Source organism: Pongo abelii, chromosome 18 (assembly GCF_028885655.2).
Source record: "Pongo abelii isolate AG06213 chromosome 18, NHGRI_mPonAbe1-v2.0_pri, whole genome shotgun sequence".
Lineage (NCBI taxonomy): Eukaryota > Metazoa > Chordata > Mammalia > Primates > Hominidae > Pongo > Pongo abelii.
Window position 1 is genome coordinate 88,280,124 of NC_072003.2, and position 24,630 is coordinate 88,304,753.

The 24,630-nt window shown below is 57.5% G+C and overlaps 1 protein-coding gene across 5 annotated transcripts in view; it reads right to left on the bottom strand.

Annotated features, from left to right (window-relative positions):
• GALNS (galactosamine (N-acetyl)-6-sulfatase) overlaps positions 1-24,630 on the bottom strand; it is a 44,445-nt gene that overhangs the window by 19,373 nt on the left and 442 nt on the right. For 2 of the 5 annotated variants that reach the window (XR_008514750.2, XM_024233977.3), the window contains exons 2-8: positions 10,703-10,826; positions 9,901-9,975; positions 8,398-8,500; positions 5,145-5,288; positions 3,716-3,782; positions 3,344-3,468; positions 2,766-2,905 (exon numbers count right to left, since the gene is read on the bottom strand). Coding sequence is in view for 4 of the 5 variants with exons in the window: in XM_024233977.3 (XP_024089745.2) it covers positions 2,766-2,905; positions 3,344-3,468; positions 3,716-3,782; positions 5,145-5,288; positions 8,398-8,500; positions 9,901-9,975; positions 10,703-10,826 (778 nt within the window). In the remaining variant the exon portion in view is untranslated. Of the gene's footprint in view, positions 1-2,765; positions 2,906-3,343; positions 3,469-3,715; positions 3,783-5,144; positions 5,289-6,135; positions 8,371-8,397; positions 8,501-9,900; positions 9,976-10,702; positions 10,827-24,630 lie in introns of those variants that run through there. The other 3 variants (XM_063717411.1, XM_054534293.2, XM_054534294.2) reach the window with 2 other exon arrangements.

The window sequence follows — 24,630 nt, forward strand, 5'->3', positions numbered from 1 at the left end:
GTCAATCACGGTGGGGTGTAGGAATCTGTTTCTGACAAGCCCCCAAGACCGGGTTTTGGTTTCTGAACCATCACTTGTGGGAAGTGGTCACGGGGCAAAGGCCAGCTCAGGTGACTACACCATCCCTGGCTCACTCCCAGACATGGAGGAAGTGGGTGGGGGGCCCACGTCAGGGACAAAAGCCACCCCCGCTGCTGTAGCCTGAGCCACCTGAGGCTCTCTCAGCTTCGGGTCCCCTGAAAAAAAGTGAAAAAGGAAACGAAGAGGCCAGCTGCAGTGGCTCATACCTGTCATCCCAGTACCTTGGGAGGCCGAAGCAGGGGGACTGCTTGAACTCAGGAGTTCAAGACTAGCCTAGACTGGTTTCTACCAAAGAGAGACACGGCTAAACCCCATCTCCACAAAAATACAAAAATTAGCTGGGTGTGGCGGCACGTCCTGTAGTCCCAGCTACTCAGGAGGCTGAGGTGGGAGGATTGCTGGAGCCCAGGAGGTCAAGGCTGCAGTGAGCTGAGATCGCACCACTGCACTCCAGTCTGGGTGACAGAGGGAGACCTTGTCTCAAAAAAAAAAAAAAAAAAAAAAAAAAGAAAGAAAAGAAAAAGGAAGCCAGGCGCAGTGGCTCACACCTGTAATCCCAGCACTTTGGGAGGCCGAGGTGAGCGGATCACGAGGTCAGGAGATGAGACCATCCTGGCTAACACGGTGAAACCCCGTCTCTACTAAAAATACAAAAAATTAGTCGGGTGTGGTGGCTGGTGCCTGTAGTCCCAGCTACTCAGGAGGTGGAGGCAAGAGAATGGCGTGAACCCGGGAGGCAGAGGTTGCAGTGAGCCGAGATCGCGCCACTACATTCCAGCCTGGGCAACAGAGCGAGACTCCTTCTCAAAAAAAAAAAAAAAGAAAAAGTATTTTTCCGGCAGTGAAAAAGTGAACCATCCAGGGGACGCAAAGTCACCGTAGCTCCTTCCTGCGCTGCCATCCAAACCCCCCTGAGCGGCAGCGTGGGGAAACCTCTGAACAGAACCTCGCAGGCAGCTCTGCTCACAGAGCCCCTCATGGGCAAACACGCTAACACCCGGAACCCGGCCTATCTCAGGGAGGGCCCTGCTCACAGTGGCAGAGCCACAAAACCTGTGAGAGGACAAAGGACACTGAGCTGGGGACAGTGGCCACTTCTAGGGGACACTCAGGGCTCACAAGAGGCCGTGCTGTGCTTCTTCCTTCTCCTTCTCTCCCTCCCTCCCTCCTTTCTTTCCTTCTCTCTCCCCTCCCTTTTTTTTTTTTTTTTTTTTTGACATGGAGTCTCGCTCTGTCACCCAGGCTGGAGTGCAGTGGTGTGATCTTGGCTCACTGCAAGCTCCACCTCTCGGGTTCAAGCCATTCTCTTGACTTAGCCTCCCCAACAGCTGGGACTACAGGTGCCCGCCACCACGTCCGGCTAATTTTTTGTTTTTCAGTAGAGACGGGGTTTTACCGTGTTAGCCAGGATGGTCTCGATCTCCTGACCTCGTGATCCACCGGCCTCGGCCTCCCAAAGTGCTGGGATTACAGGTGTGAGCCACTGCGCCCAGCCCCCTCCCCTGCTTTCTTTCTCTGGGATGTTCTGTTCCTAGTCTTGTGCTGGGTGCTGGGTGTGTGGGTTCTCATCTTGTTACAAATAGGTACATATGCCATTTGTTTGTATGAAACATTCCATCATTTAGAAATGAAGACTTAGGTCGCTGGGGCCCTCGCCACTGCTGGCTGGTGGTTGTGGGTGCTGGCGTCGAGGTGGGCCCCCCGCGGGCTCCCCATGGGGAATGGTGGCCAACACCACCCTCCCCCCGCCCAGCACCCTCCCTCCTGGGAGCTGCCTGTAGCCCTCCACACATGCGTCTGTTGGGGGCCTCGACTCGTGGGTCTGACTCCAGTGGGCGGGAGATGGAGCTGTCCAGAGGGCCTGCATGAGAGCCAGGCTCACCCAGGGGAGCCATCTGGTGGGACGTGGCACGAGGGACCCTATGCTTCTGTTTTGCCTTTCAGCTGTGCTGGTTTCTATCACTTGAAACTCTGAAGCCCCCTCTCCCCGCAGCACACCGGGCTGCAGGCCCCCACCGCGTGGTCTGGGACGAGGCTGCAGGGGCCTCCCGCGTGGTCTGGGAAGAGGCTGCAGGGCCTCCCCGCGTGGTCTGGGACAAGGCTGCAGGGCCTCCCCGCGTGGTCTGGGAAGAGGCAGGTTCAGGTTTGTTGGCGCTGGGGATGGGTCAGGCATTCATCAGTGCCGAGCGGGGGAAAGGCTGAAGCTCCATCCCAGGAACCACTCGACGGGGCTGTGGTGGGGGCGGAAGCCCATCTTCATGGAGATGGCCCGGCCCCTGGGTGACCAGGTCCAGGCCACACTTACAGGGCTGCTTGGGGTCTTGGGTGCCGGCCCCCACCTCAGCAGGGACACCCCGCTCCACTGGCCCTGCTGTTTCCAAGCGGCCTCCAAAGCCTCCGGCCTCTGGGGTCACCCTTCGGGAGGCGTCAGCCTCTTCCAAGACAAACCCTCTCCCCTGTGTCACCTCCTCCCCACCCCCAAGTTCAAGGTCACTCCTGCTTCCAGGTTAGTCCTGGGCCAGAAGGGCCTTGCTTGAAGCTCGGTGACATCTGCTCCTCCCACTGGACCCAGAGGGACCCTTCATGCTCTGCCCACCACAGACCCTGCGGGCACAGCCGGTCCAGGCGCTTTTCGCCGACACGCTGGCCGTGGGGAAACCGTGGAAATGATGGCGAGCAGTCACCTTGTTCAGGGGTGGAAATGAGGGCAGCGCCGTTGTCCGACGTGAAGAAGACGAAGGTGTTGTCTGCGACGTGCAGGTCTTGGAGGAGCTCCAGCATCTTCCCAATACTGTCATCAATCTCCCGGACGGCGTCTCCATACCTGCAGGACGGTGACAAAAGGCGTCTCCATACCTGCAGGACGGTGACAAAAGGCGTCTCCATACCTGCAGGACGGTGACAAAAGGTGTCTCCATACCTGGAGGATGGTGACAAACGGATCAGGCAGCCAACGGCATACTGTGATTCACGGAGTACATTAAATCATAACTTCATAGACGACAGTGAAACTGGCTGGCCTCTTCCCAGAAGAGGAATGGCTTCAGTTCAAGTTCATGTGGCTTATGAAGGACAGAGCCAGCACCCCCACCGCAGCCCTCCTCTGCTGATCCCAGGCCAGTGGACGGCTTCAAAGGGGTGGGGTTGCTCTGGCCTTTCCATAATTGGCACTAAATGCCAAGGTACTGAGTGCCCCATCTCTGGAGTCGTCAAGCACAGCTTGGCTCCAGCATGGTCTGTGCTCCTTGGAGCCAGGACTCACCGCCCTCGCTGACTGGTGCCCAAGAAGGGTTTGGAGGCATAGACGGGTGCGTGCGTGGCGTCCACAGCCCAGTAGAGGAAGAAGGGGTGGTGCCGCGCCTGTCTCTTAATGAAGTCCAGGGCTTCCTATGGAGACAGCCACACCGTCGTCCTCCAGCCTCAGGCCGACCTCCCCATGCCTCCCATGGGGTGAGGTTGATGTGGTCCCCGTCCCCACACATCCCACAGGATGAGGTTCGTGCAGTCCCCGTCCCCATGCCTCCCACAGGGTGAGGTTGATGCGTTCCCGTCCCCACGCCTCCCACAGGATGAGGTTGGTGCGGTCCCCGTCCCCACGTGTCCCACGGGGCGAGGCTGGTGCGGTCCCCGTCACCTGCAGGTAGATCTGGGTGAGGTTGGCTTCCCCCGTCTTCAGATTAATAGGAAATTCTTCATAATACCTGAAGAGAACACAGATCCAGACAGACTTCAGAATTTAGACCAAGAAAGTCCCGTTCTCCCTCCCTGACTTCACCAGCAAAGCCACAGGCTTCATTTAAAAGAAGGCTGGGGCTGGGCATGTGGCTCACGCCTGTAATCCCAGCATTTTGGGAGGCCAAGGAAGGTGGATCATGAGGTCAGGAATTTGAGACCAGCCTGGCCAACATGGTGAAACTCTGTCTTTATTAAAAATACAAAAATTAGCTGGGCGTGGTGGCACGCGCCTGTAATCCCAGCTACTTGGGAGGCTGAGGCAGGAGAATTGCTTGAACCCGGGAGGCGGAGGTTGCAGTGAGCCGAGGTCGCGCCATTGCACTCCAGCCTGGGCAACAGAGCAAGATCCTGTCTCAAGGAAAAAAAAAAAAAAGGAAGCCTGGAAATGAAATATCCACTCAGGGAACAGACCAAGCTGGACGCATCCCTGGCTCCCCCAGGGCACGGTCTTGCATCTGATGACCTGGCTGAGGCCGGTGCCGTAATAACCTGCCACGTGGGAAGATGGGGGAATGGGGCCGAGGGCACGACACCAAGGTGAAGGCAGTGAGGCGGCTGTGGTCACTCGGCTGGGGCTCGGGAGCCACCGCTCAGGCCATGGGGCTCGTTCTGAAGCAGCTGCAGTGCTGGCTGTCCCAGCCTGCGACTACTGCCAACCACAGAACTGCACACTTCAAATGAGGGCTGCGCGATGCAACTCCCACACCTCCACGGGGCTCTATCTAGAAAGAGGCAGCAAGCTGCTGCTGCTTCTGGTCACCGTCACGTAACGAATGAGCACTTCTGCCAAGAAGAGTCAAGTTAAGCAAAATAAAATTCACAAAAGATGAGGGTCCCGGACCCGGCACTGCCGTGTCAAGAGGCGCTGCCCCCACGCCCGGGCACCAGGACAGCTCCATCTGGACAGCGGCTTTTGCCCCTGGTGTGGCTCCCAGTGGGGGTTTCATCCCACCTCCTGTCCTGCCCATGTCCCTGGACGTCTGTAGCACAGCCGGCCTCCCCACCTGTAGACCACATGGGCAGTACCCTGACAGCTAGGGCAGACTGTGTGGGCTCACTCTGCGGGGGGCCTTCCTCTCTCAGGACAGCTAAAGGGATCCACGACCCTGAAAAGGTGGGAAACCCCAGGCGGGAGTCTCATAGGCTCTGGGACAAAACTTGGTGGGACAGAAACCACCAACCAAAGCCCTCAGTGCCTGGGGACACAGGGACAGCCCAGCCCTTGTGAGTGGCGACTTGAGCCCACCAGCGCTGCAGGGTGGCGGGGGGCAGGCACGCCGGGCACAGCAGTTCAGGACGTGGGAGGGGAAGGGGTGGGGCTCCATTACCTGCCAACCATCTCCCAGTCCCTGTACACAGGAATGTTGGGCCTGGCCTTGTTGTCATAAGGTCCAAAATGGCAGTTGGGGGATCCAAACCACTCATCAAATCCGTGCTTCAGGGGGTGGAACTGGGGCCTGTGACCCAGATGCCTGGAAACAGGAACCCAGGACACTTCAGGGACCCTATGTGGGGACACTCTGAAGTTCTGAGCAGCAACAGATCCACCACCCTCACAAAATTCTTGGTAAGACGAGCACCCTCCAGCACTGAGTATGGGCTATGCCTGGGCATGACAGGGACAAAAGACCAAGGCCTCACCCGAGGAGGGTGCTGGCACTGCCCGCCTACCCTGCAGAGCGTCTGGGCACAACCAAGGGTGGCAAGCACGGCGGCGGCCAGGGTTCCCTGCACTGTGAAGGGTGGCGCATCGTGAGGAGCCTCCCAGCCTCCTGGAACCTCCCTGACGTGCCCCTCGTGGCCCTGGCTCCTTCCTTCCACTTTTTCTGAACTCCCAGGAAAGTTTCACGGGTTGTGTCTCGAACCCAAGTGTGTCTCCTCCGGGTTTTCCAGGGCAGAAAATATTTCCTGCCAGGTAATTACTGGGTCTCTCCACACCGAGGCGCTCAGTCTCATCTCCCAGTTCAGGGCAATGGCCCCAGGATGACGACTGGGCGGGGCATTGTGTGCCGTGTGGGAGCCCCGGGGCCTGCCAGCTGCACCCACATCCCCAGGGCCCTGGCAGAGGCAGGGATTGGAGTGATGACAAGAGAACATGGCAGTGTGGCCACACTGGTGACCTCCACCAACCGCTCTCCTGGGACCCGGGTTCACCTGCTGGGAATGGCCATCGCCAGGCATCACACCCCAGGCCTGTGGGAACCCTTCCAGACCCCGCCCCGCACTCCCCTTCTGACAATCCCCCGCACTTTGTACTCCCACCCTCTGGTAGCACCTAATCTCTTGTCCTCCGGCCCGCAGCAGCCCTGCAGGCCACACCTCTGTGCCCACTCGCCCGGGCCCCCAGGCCAGCTGTCCAGGTTTCCTTGCGCGGCATATCCTGCGAATCCAGCTTGCGGCTGCTCTTCAGAACGGGCTGCAGGAGAGGTGGTATGAGGTGGCTTCTAGGCACGGCCGTGGGCGGGTCTCACGCAGTCGCGTGTCGTCTGAGGAAAGTCTTCTGCAGCTACGGCTTTGAAAGCAGCATCCCTGAGGCAGGTTTCACCAAAGCAGATTTCTGCTGCCTCCCTGGACATGGCCTCTGCACCCTGGACCTCCCGAGCTGCCTCTCCCCATCTCCTCTCTCAGGTAAGCACACCTGGACCTCTCTGTGACCTCAGAGCTCCCTTGGCTGCCAACTCTGGGCTGTTTCCTTTGGGTCTTCAGCACTTGGGCCCATTGCTAGAGCACCCCGACATCCCTGAACACCCCAGGCAGGTCACAGCCCGGCCACAGGGGACACACATGCGTCCCTGTCCGCAGGTCACAGCCCGGCCACAGGGGACACTCGTGCGTCCACGTCCGCAGGTCACAGCCCGGCCACAGGGGACACTAGTGCGTCCATGTCCGCAGGTCACAGCCCAGCCACAGGGGACACTCGTGCGTCCATGTCCGCAGTGCAAAGGCCTTGCTCAAGGGAAGCACACGGGCAGGACGCTACACAAATTAAGCTGTCGGCTCAACGTGCTTGTCCAAAAGCAGCAGTGGGGCCTGGCACTCACCAGCAGGTGACCTGGAGCAGGCAGTGTCCGCGGCCCTCTGGGACTCGAGTCCCTGCCCTGCATACCCGCGTGGCTTCAGGCAGATCAAGCAGCCTCTTTTTGAGTCCAGGTGAGGGGCCTCAGGGAAGTTTGAGTCACAGCTGACAACACCCCTACTGCCCTGAGAGGGGACCCTGCTGGGATGGGGACCCCCCACCTGACTGAGTAGCCACTGCAGGACCCAGCCCGGGCCATCCAGCCACTGCACCATGTACAGGAGGAGCCTGTGGCTCTGAGGCCTGCATGGCTCCTGCTCCCACTCCTCGGAGTCCCCTCTCTCCCGCCGACGGCTGTTCAGGAGCCTCGAGGTCTCTATGGAGACCCACTCCCTGTCTAGCTCTGGCCACCGGCACCAATGACCATGCATAGGAGGCCGCTGGGCCCAAGACAGAGCTGCCAGGCCAGGCGGAGAGCTCCAGTCACTGTGGGGCTTGTCACTTGGAAAGGCCACCAGCTCTTCCTCCTGTTGGCACAGCGCTGACGCGCTCCAGTGGCCCTTGGAGACTGACTTCCGCCATGGCCCCTGGCACTGGCTCAGGGACTATGCAGGCTGCGTGGGGCCCGACCTCCCTGCGTGAGGACTCTGCAGCTGCTGTGCCCATCAGCTCTGCCCTGTGCTTTCTGAGAGCTCAGCTTGGCAGGCTGCTTCCTCTCGTCTGAAGAGTGATAAAGTGATCCCTAGGCAGCCTCTGGGTCCTCCTCATCCAGTGATCAAGCTCAGCAGATTCCCGGCTGCCATGACCATCTACATCCAAGGAGCATCCATCCTAAGGGGACCGGCAGGAGCCACAGGCAGCCGACTGGGGATCACAGAGGCTGGGAAAGTAGTGAGGGCTTCCTGGAGGAGGAGGCATGCGGACCTGACAGGCGGGGAACACTACAACAGATGGAGAGAAACACGGGACAGGTGACTCCTACCCAACCCTCTAGGCTCACTCAGGCATCCCAGGGAGTAAAAGAAATGAAACATCCCGTGTGCCTGAAACCGCGGCCAGGGGGCTGTGTAGCACCCAAGCTCTCATCAGCTCAGGATTTCATCAACTGCTGGGCTGTTCCTCTCCTTCCTGGTAGCTTCTGTGTGGTTTAGACCAGAGCTTTCACCATCCAACAGGCCCCTAGGGTGGACACGCAGCTCCTCCGCCATGGCTTCTGTGTGTAATGACGTGGCCCCTCCAAGGACGACGTGGCAGGAGGCAGCCGGGGGGCAGTGGTGGCAGGTGCTGGGGGCTGTGACTCGAGGGACAACGGTGACAGGCCTGTGGAGTCTGATGCCGCAGGATGCTCGCGGCCGTGGGCCCAGCCTGGTGACCTGAGATCCTGCTGGCAAGGTCATGCTGGCCTGCACAGGGACGCTGGGGACACCTGAACACACCCAGAATCAGCTTCCGTTTCCCACCCAAGACGCCCTCCTTCTTTGGAAACTTGTGGCCATGTCCCTTGGAACCAAGGCCAGGAAGTGGGTGGAGCAGGACACCTGGGCAGGCGTGGCTGGGAGACTCACCACTTGCCAACGATCTTGCTGACGTAGCCGGCCTTCTTCAGAAGCTCCGGCAGGAGCTGCTCCGAGTCTGGGATGCCGCCCACGATCTCCTGCGGTGTGTAGGCTGGAAGAGCAGCCTGGGTGAGCCCCGAGGAGACCCAGAGAAGCTGCCACCAACCCCATCCTAACAGGACACTGGGGGCTGCATCCACACATCCTAACAGGACACTGGGGGCTGCGTCCACACATCCTAACAGGACACTGGACCCTTGGGGTCAAAGGCTGTGCCTGGGGGCTGCGTCCACACATCCTAACAGGACACCGAGGGCTGTGTCCATACATCCTAACAGGACACTGGCCCCTCGGGGTCAAAGGCTGTGCCTGGGGGCTGCGTCCACACATCCTAACAGGACACTGAGGGCTGCGTCCCCACATCCTAACAGAACACTGGGGACTGCGTCCACACATCCTAACAGGACACTGGCCCCTCGAGGTCAAAGGCTGTGCCTGGGGGCTGCGTCCACACATCCTAACAGGACACTGGCCCCTCGGGGTCAAAGGCTGTGCCTGGGGGCTGCGTCCACACATCCTAACAGGACACCAAGGGCTGTGTCCACACATCCTAACAGGACACTGGCCCCTCAGGGTCAAAGGCTGTGCCTGGGGGCTGCATCCACACATCCTAACAGGACACTGAGGGCTGCGTCCACACATCCTAACAGGACACTGGCCCCTTGGGGTCAAAGGCTGTGCCTGGAGGCTGCGCGTCCACAGGGCATGGCACTTCCCAGGATTTTTCCAGGCACCCCTCAGAGCCAGTGCCATCACCAGAGGGTGGGGACGGGGCAGACTCCGTGCCCCCCAGCGCCTTCCTTGGGCCTTCTGCCCACCCTCAGGCCCCACCCTGCCTCTCAGGCCAGCCTCCCACCTGCCTGGTCTCTAGGGGTCTCTGGAATACGCCATGTGATGCTGCACTGCCCCACCCCTGCCTCTCCCGTCCTTCCCTTTCCTCAAATGCCACTGGAAATCCCACTTTCCCTGTGAGATGCCCCTGGGGAGCACATCCAAACCCCTCGAGCACAGCGATTCCAGAACATTCCAGAACTGCCGCTGATGCCACAGCCCCGGCCTCCCTGTGGGTGTGTGGCTCACCCGCCTGGGGAGTGGGAGCTTCTGGGGTGGGGGTGCCGGCTCAGCTCCTTAGGCCAGACTGGGCACCCTCCGCTCAGTCCCCACTGGGCCAGGGCAGGGAAGGAAGCCAGCTAGGGGGAGCCTGCATTTCCACCTAAGTCCCAGAGACCCAGGCACCACCGGTACCCCACCTGCAGCTTGCCACACGAGTCCCGAAGACCCAGGCACCACCGGTACCCCACCTGCAGCTTGCCACCCAAGTCCCGGAGACCCGGGCACCACCCGTAGCCCGCCTGCCACTTGCTACACGAGTCCCGGAGACCTGGGCACCACCCGTACCCCGCCTGCCCAACCTGCATCCGAGGGTGTCCCTGGAGGCGGCGGGCAGCCTACCGTTTCTGGCGTGGGCGTTGGTGGTGTAGAAGCCATTGCGGATGGGCAGCCGTCCTGTGAGCAGTGCCGCTCTCGCTATGTGGTGACAGAAACAAACTGGATGAGAAGGGTGTGGCTCAGACCCTGCGTGTCAACAAGAGCCCCACCGAGTAGACAGACGGTGACAGATGAGGCACGCACAGGTTTACAAGGGGCTGCCACGCCTGTCAATCCCCGTTAGCGTCTCCACCACCTGAGTGGGGCACAGCACCCATTGCACTGAAAGACGCATGGCCCTTGGGCCCTGCAGCTCAGCATTGTCCCCAAGACCCTGTCTCCTCTCACAGGCTCCCGGGACACCCACTGGGCGTGCAGGTCCACATGGCCCCATCCTCAAGCACCGGCCCCATGCCCTGCCTTCCCCTCTTCCTCACGATCAACGCCACGTTTCTGTCTCCAGCAGGAGAGACTCTCCCCAGGGAGGGAGGGAGTGGGACTCCTGCTTCCCAGGTACCCTGGACGGAGCCACACTGCAGCGCCTCTCCCCAGGTGGCCACAGACCTCGACTCTGGGAAACAGAGAACAGCAGCCACCAACAATACCGCAACTTTGACCCTGAAAACCTAGCAGGTGCCGCACCCCACACGGCACGGAGCTGGGCTGGGACCTGATGAGAAAGGCCTGAGCCCACCTGCCACCCTCCCTGCAGTAGTAGGAATAGACAAGGTTGATGCGGCCACCCAGGGTCAGGGCTGGAAGGACCCGGGAGGCCTCGGCCTGCTGGGTTCACCCTTTCCTGGGGGCGAGGGCCCCACTGACTTACATGGCGAGCACAGAGGGTTGGCAGAATAGAAGTTTGGGAAAAGCATCCCTTCTGCAGCCATCCGGTCCAGATTTGGGGTCTCTCTGGAGGGCTCTCCATACACCCCGAGGTCACCCCATCCCATCTGCAGGGAAGAGCACGGGGAGGAGGAATGAGCGCCTTCTGCAGGTGCTTCTGGCCTGGGGAGCTGCCCATGGTGCCAAGAGCGTGTTGGGGACCGTGGGAGCCAGAGCCACCCTGTGCCCCAGCCAGCGGCAGAGCTCGGCCAAACCCCAGCATTGCCTGCGTGCCTGCACGATGGGGCCGCTCCACAGTCAGCCCAAACCCCAGCATCGCCTGCGTGCGTGCACAGTGGGGCCGCTCCACGGTCAGCCCAAACCCCAGCATCGCCTGCGTGCGTGCACAGTGGGGCCGCTCCACAGTCAGCCCACGCTGGCTTTCGCCTCCACTTCTGCTTGGTCTTCATGTGGGGAATGTGTCCGTCTGCCTCCTCCCAGCCTGACACCAGCATCTGCATGCTCGTAGGGAGCTGGCCTCTAAACACGTGCGTCTATTTTCAACATAATACACAGGCCCTCGTATGTCTGTACAAATCTAGATTTCAAAGTCGAGTGGTAACTGTCCCCTAGAAGCCCAGTTATCGTGTGACCCTGCAGTTCCACTCCTAGCTGTACACCCAAGACACTGAAACTTACGTCCACACACAGACCTGCATATGAGCATCCAGGGCAGCGCGACTCAGTGGCCAAAAGGCAGGAGCACCCCCAGCGCCCATCGGCGGACGACAAAGTGTGGCCCGCGTGTGCTACATGGGTGTGGCTGCCTTTGGAAGTAGGGTCTCTGCAGTGTTAGTGAGCTAAGATGAGGTCACGCTGGGCCAGGGTGGGCCCTCAATCCTATGACTGGGCCCTTAGAGACGCAGACGTGCAGTAGAGATGCCGGGTGAAGGCCGAGGCCGAGACTGGAGTGGTGCAGCCACCAGCCAGGGGACAGCAAGGACCTTCCCGGAGAGCCTCAGAGGGAGGGCCCGGCTGACACCTTGATTTTGCACTTCTGGCCTCCAGAATCCGGCAAGAATCCATTTCCGCTGGCTGAGGCCACCCGGCCTGTGGTAATGTGTTATGTCTCGGGAAACTCACGCACGTACCGCAGCACACTACCCAGCCATCAAAAGGAAGGGTGCCCCACACCGGGCATGGCCCTAGAAACCTTCACGTAAGGGAAGGAAGCAGACACAAGGGCCACAGGCTGTGATTTGCTCATTAAGCCTCCGGAACAGGCTGGTCCGCAGAGGCAGGAGGCAGCTGAGTGGCTGCTGGGGCTGGGGGTGGGTGCTGGGGAGGGCCTGCTGATGAGTACCGGTTTCTTCTTGGGATGGAATGTTCAGAAGCAGGTAAAAGTGATGGAGGCACCATGCTGTGAATGTACTGTGCCTGAGTGGTGCACGTTAAGGTGGCTGTCGTGGTCAATTTTACGTTCTGTGTATTTTACAATAAAAACCGCAAGCAGGAGGATGGGTGAACACAGGGCAGGAACGGAGGCCGGGGTGATGCCAGGAGGCCGGGGTGATGCCAGGTGTGATGGCGCCAGCACAGCAAATGCCCACGGCAAACTCCAGGGGTGAGTGGCAGGGGCAGTGTTCGCTGAAAAATTCTTCAAACTTCGCAGTGTGTATTGTTGAAAAAAGTGCTTTTCAACAGGCAGTGGGCCAGGACTTTGCTTTAGAAGGAGGAGGGGAGGGCACCGCCTGGGGCTTTGGCTCTCCTCAGATCCTCCAGCCGTCTCCCTGAGCACCACCACAGCAGGAGCCTGGTGGAAGCCAACACTCCGGGGCCCCTCCGCCCGGCCTGTCTTCCTTCCCTGAGGACATATTCCCTGAGGTGCTCCAAGCACCAACCAAGACATCAGTGAAGTGTCTGTGCCTGCCTGGGCCCCTGCCCTCTACAGGCCGCCTTCAGCAGCCTCGGCAACACAAACACACAACATCTGGGAAAGACACCGCATTCTAAACACAATGACCATGTTCACAGGCCCAGCTGCATTCAACGCATATTTATTTTTGAAACCAATTTCAATGCAAATATAGATATTTAGAGTTGGCATCAGCAAACGCATTATGTAAAGGGCCTCACAGCAAATCTTTTCAGCTTTGTGGGCCATATGGGGCTGTCACAGCCCCTCAGCCCTGCCACAAGCCAGCATGCGAGCAGATGTGCATGCTGTGTGCCAATAAAACTTTATTCATCAACATCTGAATTTCATATAATTTTTCACGTCGCAAAACATTATTCTTTTGGTTTTTTTGAACAATTTAAAATTATAAAACCCATTCCTGGCTTATGGGTTTAAAAAACAGCAGTTGGTGGGCCAGGCGCAGTGGCTCACATTTGTAATCCCAGGACTTTGGGAGGCCGAGGCGGGCGGATCACCAGGTCAAGAGATCGAGACCATCCTGGCTAACATGGTGAAACCCCGTCTCTACTAAAAATACAAAAAAATTAGCCAGGCGTGGTGGTAGGCACCTGTAGTCCCGGCTACTCGGGAGGCTGAGGCAGGCAAATCGCTTGAACCTGGGAGGTGGAGGTTGCAGTGAGCCGAGATTGCACCACTGCACTCCAGCCTGGGCAACAGAGCGAGACTCGGTCTCAAAACAACAACAACAACAACAACAACAACAAAACCCAGCAGGTGGTTCACATTTGATCCATGGGCTGGAGTTGGCCAACCTCTGTCTTAGTTAAAGTGCAGCTACCCTATCTTAAAAGGCAATCATGGGGCTGGGTGCGGTGGCTTACACCTGTAATCTTAGTACTTTGGGAGGCCGAGGCAGGCGGATCACAAGGTTAGGAGTTCGAGACCAGCCTGGCCAATATGATGAAAACCCGTCTCTACTAAAAATACAAGAATTAGCTGGGCAAGGTGGCGGGCACCTGTACCAGCGACTTGGGAGGCTGAAGCAGGAGAATCGCTTCAACCCAGGAGGTGGAGGTTGCAGTGAGCCGAGATTGTGCCACCGCATTCCAGCCTGGGTGGCAGAGCAAGACTCCATCTCAAAAAAAAAAAAAAAAAAGCATGAGAGAATCACTTAAAGCCAGGAGTTCGAGACCAGCCTGGATAACACAGCAAGACTCCACCTCTAAAAAAAAAAAATAGCCAGGTGTGGTGGTGTGCACCTGTGGTCTCAACTACTCAGCAGGCTGAGGTAGGAGGATCACTTGAGGCCAGGAGGTTGAGGCTGCAGTAAGCCATGATCACACCACTGCGCTCCAGCCTGGGCAACGGGGTGAGATGCTCTCACAAAAAAAAAAAAAAAAAAATTGATCATGGCCCAGCAATTCCACGTGTAGGAGTTTATCCTGAGAAAATAATTACGGCTATGTATAACCCACTATGCAAATTTAACATTGTGGTTGAGATACTGGGAACAACAAAAATTTGGTTAAATAAATCACAGTTCATCTGTGTTAATGGGTGGAGCTGTATCCCCAAAAGTTATGCTGAAATCTTGGCCCCAGTGTAGCTCAGCATGTGACCTCAGTTAGAAACAGGGTTGCCGCAGATATGATTCAGTAAGATGAGGTCATTAACATGGGGGTGGACCCTCATCCCACACAACTGCAGTCCTTATAGGAGACAGGGCGAAGGCGGCCGTGTGGCGATGGGGTCAGAGGCGGGAGACACGCAGCCATGGGCTCCGGACGGCTGGGGGCCACCAGAAGCTGCAAGGGCAAGAGGCCCCTTGCAGGTTGCCGAGGGAACCAGGTCCTGCCCACATCTCAATCTCAGACTCCCATCTCCAGACCGAGAGAGAATGCATTTGCCCACACCTTGATCTCAGACTCCAGTCTCCAGACCGAGAGAGGATGCGTTTGCCCACACCTCGATCTCAGACTTCTGGTCTCCAGAACGAGAAAGAATGCGTTTCTGTTTGTTTGTTTGTTTTTTTGAGACGAAGTCTTGCTGTTGTCCCCCAGGCTGGAGGGCAATGGCACGATCTCGGCTCACGGCAACCTTTGCCTCCCGGGTTCAAGCGATTCTCCTGCCTCAGCCTCCTGAGTAGCTGGGATTATAGGCGCCCTCCATCACGCTCAGCTAATTTTTGTATTTTTAGTAGAGACGGGGTTTCGCCATGTTGGCCAGGCTGGTCTCGAACTCCTGACCTCCGGTGATCCGCCTGCCTCGGCCTCCCAAAGTGCTGGGGTTACAGGTGTGAACCACCGTGCCCGGCCGTGTTTCTGTTCTTTTAAGCTCCCGCCCCCTGTGTGTGGTCCCAGGAGGCTCCTGGGCTGGGTGAGATGGGGGTGTGGCCAGGGGGTTACTGAGACGCCCACTTAGTGTGAAAAGATATTCACGACACCTGGTTGTGTGGACACCTGTGGACATACCTGGATGGCAGGGAGGGAAAACCTCTTAGTAAAGCAAGTATCTGCAGCCCAGCCATGTCTGGGAGCCAAAGCCTTCAGGAGGAACGCAAACAGCTCCACCTGCAGCTCTGAAGCGCACTAGAGACTACACCGATGGTTCTTTTTTTAAATCTCTAAAATACTTTTCTCTTTTGTTGAACAGCCTGGGCAACAAGGTGAGACCCCTTCTCTATAAAAAATCAAAAAATTAGCCAGGCACGGTGGCACACAACTGTAATCCCAGCTACTTGGGAGGCTGAGGCAGGAGAATCCCTTGAGCTCGGGAGGCAGAGGTTGCAGTAAGCTGAGATCGCGCCACTGCACTCCAGCCTAGGTGAGAGAGAACCCTGTCTCAAAAAAATAAAAAAACAAAAACCTGCCACTTTTCTCCAAATTCACCCCATCCAGCATCCTCCTGCCACAAGTGGCCCTGGGACTCACCCACAGAGTAGGACTGCCGCCTGCATGGACAGCAGGGACCTTGAGGAGGGCTGTGCCTGGAGGCCGAGTGGGCCTCACCTGCCCATTGGGCCCTTGTAAAGTTTCCACCATTTCCAACGACCCCAAGACAGGCTCCATGGGCCCTGGTGCTCCAAGAGCCGGCGAGAGGCTCACTTTGGTTTCTCCACAGTTCACCACGACAGGGACCAGAGTCTGATCGCTGATTGTCTGAGGTTGATGTTTACCAAACCAAACAAAACATTAAAAGTGAACTCACTGGAAACTGGAGCCCTCACATACCATGTAAGAATGTGACATGCAGCACCTGGTGAGAGATCTGGCAGCGCCACGCAGGGTGGCCACGCCGCCCGGCAATGCCTCCCTAGTACGCGCCCAGCAGAACTGAAAAGTGTGTCCACGTGGAAACCTGTGCATGAACCAACACCCACAGCAGCTCGCTCCCCAGCAGCCAAGCTGGAAACACCCGGATGCCCATCCATGGGTGGAAGCCTCAGCCACACGTGGTCCCTCCACACAGTGGACCATAACTCAGCCACGAAAAGGAATGGAGTCCTGACACAAGCCGTGTGTGTGAAGCCCCAAAACTCCGTGTGAGGGGAAAATAGACACAAGGCCCATGTGCTGTTAAGATTCCATTCACCTGACACGTCAGAAAAGGCAGATCCTTAGAGACAGAAAGGGGAGCGGGTTGGTCAGGAGCTCCGGGGAGCACAAGGGAGTGACCCCCATCAGGGCTGGGGCTTCCTTCCATGGTGACAAAGATGATGTGACGATGTGTGGTGGCAGGACGACTCTGAGCACACACTAAAAACGACCCGCACACTTTCACCAGTGAATTCTGTCTCAGCAAAGCGGCTATAAAAGGAAGGGCCGGGGGCGGTGGTCACGCCTGTAATCCCAGCACTTTGGGAGGCCGAGGCGGGCAGACCACGAGGTGGTCAGGAGATCCAGACCGTCCTTGCTAACACAGTGAAACCCCGTCTCTACTAAAAATACAAAAAATTAGCCAGGCGTCGTTGCAGGCACCTGTGGTCCCAGCTACTCGGGAGGCTGAGGCAGGCCAGCCTGGGTGACAGCGAGACTCCGTCTCAAAAAAAAAAAGGGGAAGTGCAGGCATCCTGGTTTTCTGCAGTTGACCAGGGGCTCCCCTGACACTGCTGGGTCGGGGCCGGTGGGCGTTTGACTCGATGGGTCCTGGTAAGTCAAAGAAGCAGCAGCCTCGGGGCCTGTGTGAAGTGACGGGGGTCTGAACAGAGGGGAAGCCCTCACCGGGGCAGGTGTGGCAGCGTGCTGACTGGGAACGGCTGCTGGAGGGATGGGCGCTGGGCCCCGGGGACCGCGAGAAGACAGTGGGCTGCTCTGGGCGCACGTGGGTGGCTGGACATCCAGGTCTGCATGGTCACACCTTGGTCTCTGTCTGGATGCAATGATCAATTTCCCCGGTGGACAGCAGGCTACATGGCTCCTGCCTGTAAGGCTCAGCTTGGCAGGGTGGCCGCTCCGCACCTTGACCCCTCCTGACGTGTGGAGTCACAGAGCTGGGCCAGGTCTGGGCTTTTTCCTCTCAAAGGCCCTCCACGTCTCATGGGACACAATTCTGTTTGGCCCTTTTGGCTTTGGGTCCCTTTTGAGATGGTTTATTTATTTTTTTGAGACAGGGTCTCACTCTGACAAACAGGCTGAAGTACAGTGGCGCGATCTTGGCTCACTGCAACCTCTGCCTTCTGGGCTCAGGTGATCCTCCCACCTCAGCCTCCTGAGTAGCTGGGACTACAGGCACATGCCACCACGCCCAGTTAATTATTATTATTTATTTTTTTGAGATGGAGTCTCACTCTGTCACCCAGGTTGGAGTGCAGTGGCGTGGTCTCGGCTCACTGCAACCTCCGCCTCTTGGGTTCAAGCAATTCACCTGTCTCAGCCTCCTGAGTAGGTGGAATTACAGGCGCCCGCCACCAAGCTCACCTAATTTTTATATTTTTTATAGAGATGGGGTTTCACCATGTTGGCCAGGCTGGTCTTGAATTCCTGACCTCAGGTGATCCACCTGCCTCAGCCTCCCAAAATGCTGGGATTACAGGTGTGAACCACTGTGTCAGGCCAATTTTTTTGTATTTTTGATAGAGAGGGAGTTTTGCCACGTTGCCCAGGCCGGTCTTGAGTGAACTGAGCTCAAGCAGTCCACCTGCCTCCACCTCCCAAAGTGCTGAGATCCCAGGTGTGAGCCACCACGCCCAGCCCTGAGATGGTTTACTTTGAAGTCACTGAAATGGCTTTTCTGAGGACAATAGAGGCTGGAATGAAAAGAGGCACCTGGAGAGAGGTGTCCCCTGAAGCTGATGAGGAAGAAAGGGAGGCGGCAGGAGAGGGGGCAGGATGCCCGCAGAGCTGCTCATGGGCTGAGAAGGGACCCTGGGCTCAGTGGCACCTAGTCACAGTGGGCAAATGCGCCCATGTCAGGGTGAGGTGCATCCCGCTGAGACAGCAGAAACCTGCAGTGCAGGCCGGGACGGCGCAGCTCCCTGAGGCCAGCCTGAGGGGGACCGGCCACACACGCCCAAAGCTCCTTGCCTTCCACCTCCCCGCGTGCAGATTCATCTTCCCAGGTAGCTTCTGCGCTTCCTGCCGTCTCTAGTCCAGGTGGGAGAGTACACAATGGCAGGTGGGCCGGGGGCACAAGGCCTGGGATGGGAGGGAGCAGTATGTTTCACCCATTACACTGTCTGCCCACGCCCAGGACCACTGCTGGGCTCCCTTCAGGCTGGGAGTGAGGCCACACATCTGAATACTGGGTGCCACGTGCCCGACCCTCCCTACAGGCTGTGTCCTGAGGCTTCCCGAGGCGGGTCCGGCCTCCCCAGAAGGTTGGCAGTCAGCAGAGCTGCGTCCGGGTCTGCTTCTGCTCACCTGGGTCATTCTCCTACCTGTTCCAGGCCACAGATAACATGAATGGATGCGGCAGAAAATGCTGTAAAGAGAGCGGGCTCCACGCTCACCACTGACCAGAAAATACTGTGGGGAGGAGTCCCAGGGCTTGAGGGAGTGGGCTCCACGCTCACCACTGACTTATAAGATACTGCAAGGGAGCACTCTCGCTGGGAGGAGTCTCAGGTCTCGGCGACAGTCCCACTCACTGCCATGACTTACAATGGGGAGGGCATCAGCCAGGGGAGAACGCGCGGGCGGGGCCAGGGAGACCAGCCGCAGGGTGGAACCCTCCCCAGGCGGAGCCACATGGGACGCTCGGGCTGCAAGCACAGGTGCCGGATGCTGACGGGGAAGCTGTGCGAGACTCAGTTCCCAGGGCTTTTACCTGGGCTGGCAGTGCAGCTGCCTCTGCCTGGCATGTGCCAAGACTCTTGATGCCCAGAAGGAGGGTGCTGGGCATAAATCGTGGCATCTGCAAAAACAGTGCGGCAAGGTGAGCTGCTCATATCAGCGAACAGCAGGGGGACCTCCTGTTCCCAGACGCCAGCCAAGGGCAAAAACCTCCCACACATGGGACTTCTGACCAGCCGAGGGCAACGTCCCACATGTGGGCCTTCTGAGGACAGCGTCCCAGGCTGCTGGGCCAGCTCTCATCTGCTGACCCTGTTCTTTCATTATTTATTGGCGCCTTTCTTAGCTATGAAAAACAGGTGTGGACAGCCTCCCTGCAGAGTGAGCAGATTACCATGTGAACATCTACAACCCCCACAGGGCACCACGGGCGGGAACTACTTTTCTTCTTTCCCTTAAAAGTCCTAAAAGGGCTGGATACAGTGGTTCACATCTGTGATCCCCACACTTTGGGAGGCTGAGGAGGGAGGATCGCTTGAGCTCAGGAAGTCAAGACCAACCTGGGTCTCACAGACACTGTCACTAAAAAAAACTTTTTTTTTAACTAGCCGGGCGTGGGGATTCCGTTCCAACATGGCTGAATAGGAACAGCTCCGGTCTGCAGCTCCCAGCGTGATTGATGCATAAAACGGTGATTTCTGCATTTCCAAATGAGGTGCCTGGTTCATTCTACTGGGACTGGTTGCACAGTAAGTGCAGCCCATGGAGAGCGAGTCGAAGCAGGGCGGGGCATCACCTCACCCAGGAAGTGCAAGGGGCCGAGGGATTTCCCTTTCCTGGCCAAGGGAAGCCGTGACAGACTGCACCTGGAAAATCAGGACACTCCCGCCCAAATACTGTGCTTTTCCAACGGTCTTAGCAAACGACACACCAGGAGATCATATACCGCGCCTGGCTTGGAGGGTCCCGCGCCCACGGAGCCTTGCTCACTGCTAGCACAGCAGTCTGAGATCCACCTGCGAGGCGGCAGCCTGCCTGGGGAGGGGCGTCCGCCATTGCTGAGGCTTGAGTACGTAAACAAAGCGGTGGGGAAGCTCAAACTGGGCAGAGCCCACCACAGCCCTGCAAAGCCTGTTGCCTCTGTAGACTCCACCTCTGGGGGCAGGGCATAGCTGAACAAAAGGCAGTAGAAACTTCGGCAGACTTAAACATCCCTGTCTGACAGCTCTGAAGACAGCAGTGGTTCTTCCAGCACAGTGTTTGAGCTCTGAGAACGGACAGACTGCCTCCTCAAGTGGGTCCCTGACCCCCGTGTAGCCTAACTGGGAGATACTTCCCAGTAGGGGCTGACTGACAACTCATACAGGCAGGTGCCCCTCTGGGACAAAGCTTCCAGAGGAAGGATCAGGTAGCAATATTTACTATTCTGCAATATTTGCTGTTCTGCAGCCTCCGCTGGTGATACCCAGGCAAACAGGGTCTGGAGTGGACCTTCAGCAAACTCCAACAGACCTGCAGCTGAGGGACCTGACTCTAATGAGGAAAATTAACAAACAGAAAGGAATAGCATCAACATCAACAAAAAGGACATCCACGCCAAAACCCCATCCGTAGGCCACCAGCAACAAAGACCAAAGGCAGATAAAACCATAAAGATGGGGAGAAATCAGAGCAGAAAAGCTGAAAATTCTAAAAACCAGAGCATCTCTTATCCTCCAAAGGATCGCAGCTCCTCGCCAGCAAGGGAACAAAGCTGGACAGAGAATGACTTTGATGAGCTGACAGAAGTAGGCTTCAGAAGGTCGGTAATAACAAACTCTCAGAGCTAGAGGAAGATGTTTGAATCCACGGCAAGGAAGCTAAAAACCTTGAAAAAAGGTTAGACAAATGGCTAACTAGAATAAACAGTGTAGAGAAGACCTTAGATGACCTGATGGAGCTGAAAACCATGGCACGAGAACTATGTGACGCATGCAGAAGCTTCAGCAGCCGATTTGATCAAGTGGAAGAAAGGATATCAGTGATTGAAGATCAAATTAATTAGCCGAGTGTGGTGATGGGCGGCTATAATCCCAGCTACTCAGGAGGCTGAGGCAGGAAAATTGCTTGAGCCCAGTAGTTTGAGGCTGCAGTGAGCTGTGATCGAGCTACTGCACTCCAGCCTGGGTGACAGAGCCAGACCTCGTCTTAAAAAAAAGTCCTGGCTGGGTGCGGTGGCTCACGCCTGTAATCCCAGCACTTTGGGAGGCTGAGGCAGGCAGATCACCTGAGGTCAGGAGTTCGAGGCCAGACTGGCCAATATGGTGAAACCCTGTCTCCACTAAAAATACAAAAATTAGCTGGGCACAGTGGTGGGAGCCTGTAGTCCCAGCTACTCGGGAGGCTGAGGCAGGAGAACTGCTTGAACCTGGGAGACGGAGGTTGCAGTGAGCTGAGATCACACCACTGCAATCCAGCCTGGGTGACAGAGTGAGACTCCATCTCAAAAAAAAAAAAAAAAAAAAGTCTAAAAGCCCCCAAATGATTGTCCGTGTTCAGTGAGCACAGCTGTAAGCCATGGATCAGTATCCTTAAGAATTTCAGAGTTTTAAGAAACGCAGTTTCCATTCCTACTGGTTACTATGGGATTACGATGAAGACGAGCAGGCCAGTGCTTGTCTGTTTCAAACGAGGGGCGCTGAGCAGCCCTCCCCCGACTCTGGCGGCTCGATGAGGCTGCTGTGGCAACAGGAGCTGGCCTGGGTGGCCCTGACTCTCCACTTCCTATGTGGTCAGGGCTGACCCTCCTTAACCCTATTTTCCAAATAAGGAGCAGAGACACAGACTGCTGCTGGCCCTGGGAGGCAGGAGCTGTGTGTGGGCCGGAGTGGAACTTGTCACTGGGTCTCACCTGTCTCCAAGGCCCCAGAAGCCCTGGAGAGCAGAGTGGGCCACGCAGGTTTCCTCACTCATGCAGCAGGTGCCCAGGGTGCTGCGAAGCCAGGCCACGCTGGACCGCGGGTCAGTGAAAGGCCAGGGCAGGGCAGCCCTGGGGAGTGCAGGTGAACCTGTCCTTGGCCAGCTTAGCTCCCCCTGGACAGATGGGGGCTCCTGCCAGCTGCTCTCACCTCTGAGTTCCAGCTTCCCATTCTGGTCCCGACTCTGGGGGCAGTGGTTCTCTCTTGGGTCAGTGTGACCAGTTGGAGAGTGGCTTCTGGCCATGAGGGGTGCAATAAGCTAGTTTTGGTGACACCCCTTTTCTGAAACTGCAGTTGCTTAGACGAAAGGGGGGTCCAGGCCCCCCACTGCCCAGCCATATAGGACTGGATACGGGGAGACTGGGCTGGAGGCAGCCGGTCCCTGGAGGGCCATGCTCCAAAATCTGAATTTGAGACACGCACACTCGTCCTCAAGTGGTGCCGGGCCCAGGGCTGTGGGTTACCAAGCCATCCCATGTCATGCCAGAGCCCGAATGACCTGTTGCAGGTTCAGATACCAGCGCCCTGGCAGAAACAACTGGTCTGCAGTGCAGGAAGAGGTGTGGACAGGGCTGCAGAGGAAGCCCCGGACTCCGAGGAGGGAAGACAGCCTGTGAGGACCCCCTTGCACCCTGGGCCACGTCAGGGCACCTCGGGGCTCCACTGTGAGCTTCTGTGGCTCTCACCTGCCAGCATCCCTGCCCTGTCCTGTCCTGGCAGCTACACCATGGGCCCTTCAGGGAACCCCCTCTCTGCTGGGTCCAGGCAGGTGAGATGATCAGGGGCAGTCTCCCTTCTGGGGTAGGCCCGAGGCTCCGAGGCCTGGGCTGGACAGGTCAGCATGAGCCCCTCCCCCAGTGTGCTTGGCACAGGGCTGAGACCCACATCAGGCTCACATGACACAGGGGCAGAGCCAACCTCCCACTGGGTCTGCTGACTGCAGGGGTGACTTGGAGTCGCCTAGGACCATCACAGGCTGAGTGAGGATGTGGCCAGTTCAGAGACAGCAGAGACACGAAAGGGGAAACTCGCCAGGCGGCCCTGGTCTGTCGAGTCAGGAGGGCCAGGGAATTCCCACTTTTGCTTGTCACTTTGACTTCATTTTCTGCTGTCTGCATCAGAAAGTCCTAACAAGTACACCTACCGGCCAGGACAGAGCTCCTCTGGGATTCTTTAGACGTCAGCTGACAAACGACCCCACAAGCCACACAGAGGCGGCCACAGAACAGGTGCCTAGGTGGGCGGGGCTTCCCCTGTCACCCTCCCCCACATGTGCCCCGGTGGCCACACCCCACCCCTCTACCCTGCACGGCCTGAAGCTTTGCTGTCCTATGGAAACAGGGTGAGTCCGCATGCAATTCTGTATTTACCAGAAACCACGTTAGAAAAGCAGAAGTAGGTGAAACACAGACTATATTTAACCCAACATATCCAAAATATTATTTCGAGAAGTCTTCAACATAAAAAATTATTCATAAGCTGCCCCACCTCAGCCCTCTGTCCTCTGAGAAAGTCAGAAAAGGCAGAAGCTGAACAGGGAGGCTTCACCTGCAGAGCCCAGCTCACCCAGAGAAGCTATGCTAGCCCAGAGGGACTTACATAATGAAAAGAATAAATTCTGAAACAAAGTATCTACACTGGCCCAGAGGAACTTAAAAAGTGAAAGGATGAAATTCTGAAGCAAAGTATCTTTAGGAGGGAGATACCACTCAGTGCTGAGAAAGGCCCCGCTACTGCTGTGAGGACACGGACCCCTGGGGGCTGGAGAGTGCGCTCTGGAAAGCAGTCACTGCACACAAATAAACATATGAGACAGAAAAGCAGCTGCCCAAGACTGTTGGCCGTCACCCCTGGGTGGGGAAATTATGGATAGTGTCTGTTATCTTTTCAAGTATATCTTTATGCTAAAAAACCATTAATTTAATACAATTGTTAAATGAGATATTTTACATTATTTTTCTTTCACCAAGTCTTCTAAATCTGTGTATTTTACACGACCAACACCTTCCAATTCCGACAGCCATGACTGCCCAGCCCTTGCGTGCGGCCGGTAGCCCCCACTGGTCAGGACAGGTGGGTCTGAAGGCCCGTCAGGGTCTCTGCTGGTCTGGAGCCAGCACACAGGGGCTGAGCGACACTGATGGCCCAAAACTGTCTGGTACTCAGTGTCGTCCCAGTCCTCACACACAACGTGAGCACAGCGGGACAGGTGTGACCCCCCAGGTGAGGCAGCTGAGGTTCAAAAGTGGAAGTGACCCCCCCAGCTTGGAGACAGTAGGGTTTGAATCCAGGTGTGTCTGGGGTCCTGCACGGTGACCCGTGCCCCAGGCAGACTCATTCCTGAGTCTCCAGGTGACTCCCACAAGGAGTTAGGGAAGGAGGCCTCCAGGCCGGCTCTGTGACCGCTGACCCCGCACCTGCCCACCAGGAGACATTCCAGCCTTTCAGTTTTTCAGACCTCAGGGACACCTGACCTTTGCTCAGCGTTCTCCAGGGGACAGAGACAGCCGTCAGGTAAGACTGGAGCCCAGTGGGGGGACCCGGAGGCCCGAGGTGGCGGGAGTGATTCCCAGGGCGACGCAGCTCTCAGGCAGGACGGCAAGAGCAGCCCCTTCCTCCCTTTGGGGAGGCCACGCTGCGCGCCCACCTTCCCAAAAGTAGAGGGCGGGAAAGGTCAGACGCGGGAGGCAGGGCCCGGTAGCACGCCGGCCACCCACCTGCGAGGGTGGACGCTGTCCCGGTCATGCAGCACAGTGGCAGCGCGTGTGGTGACTGGTGACCGCCGAGACCCCACGCCTAGACCACGCGGCCACTCCCCACGGGGCCT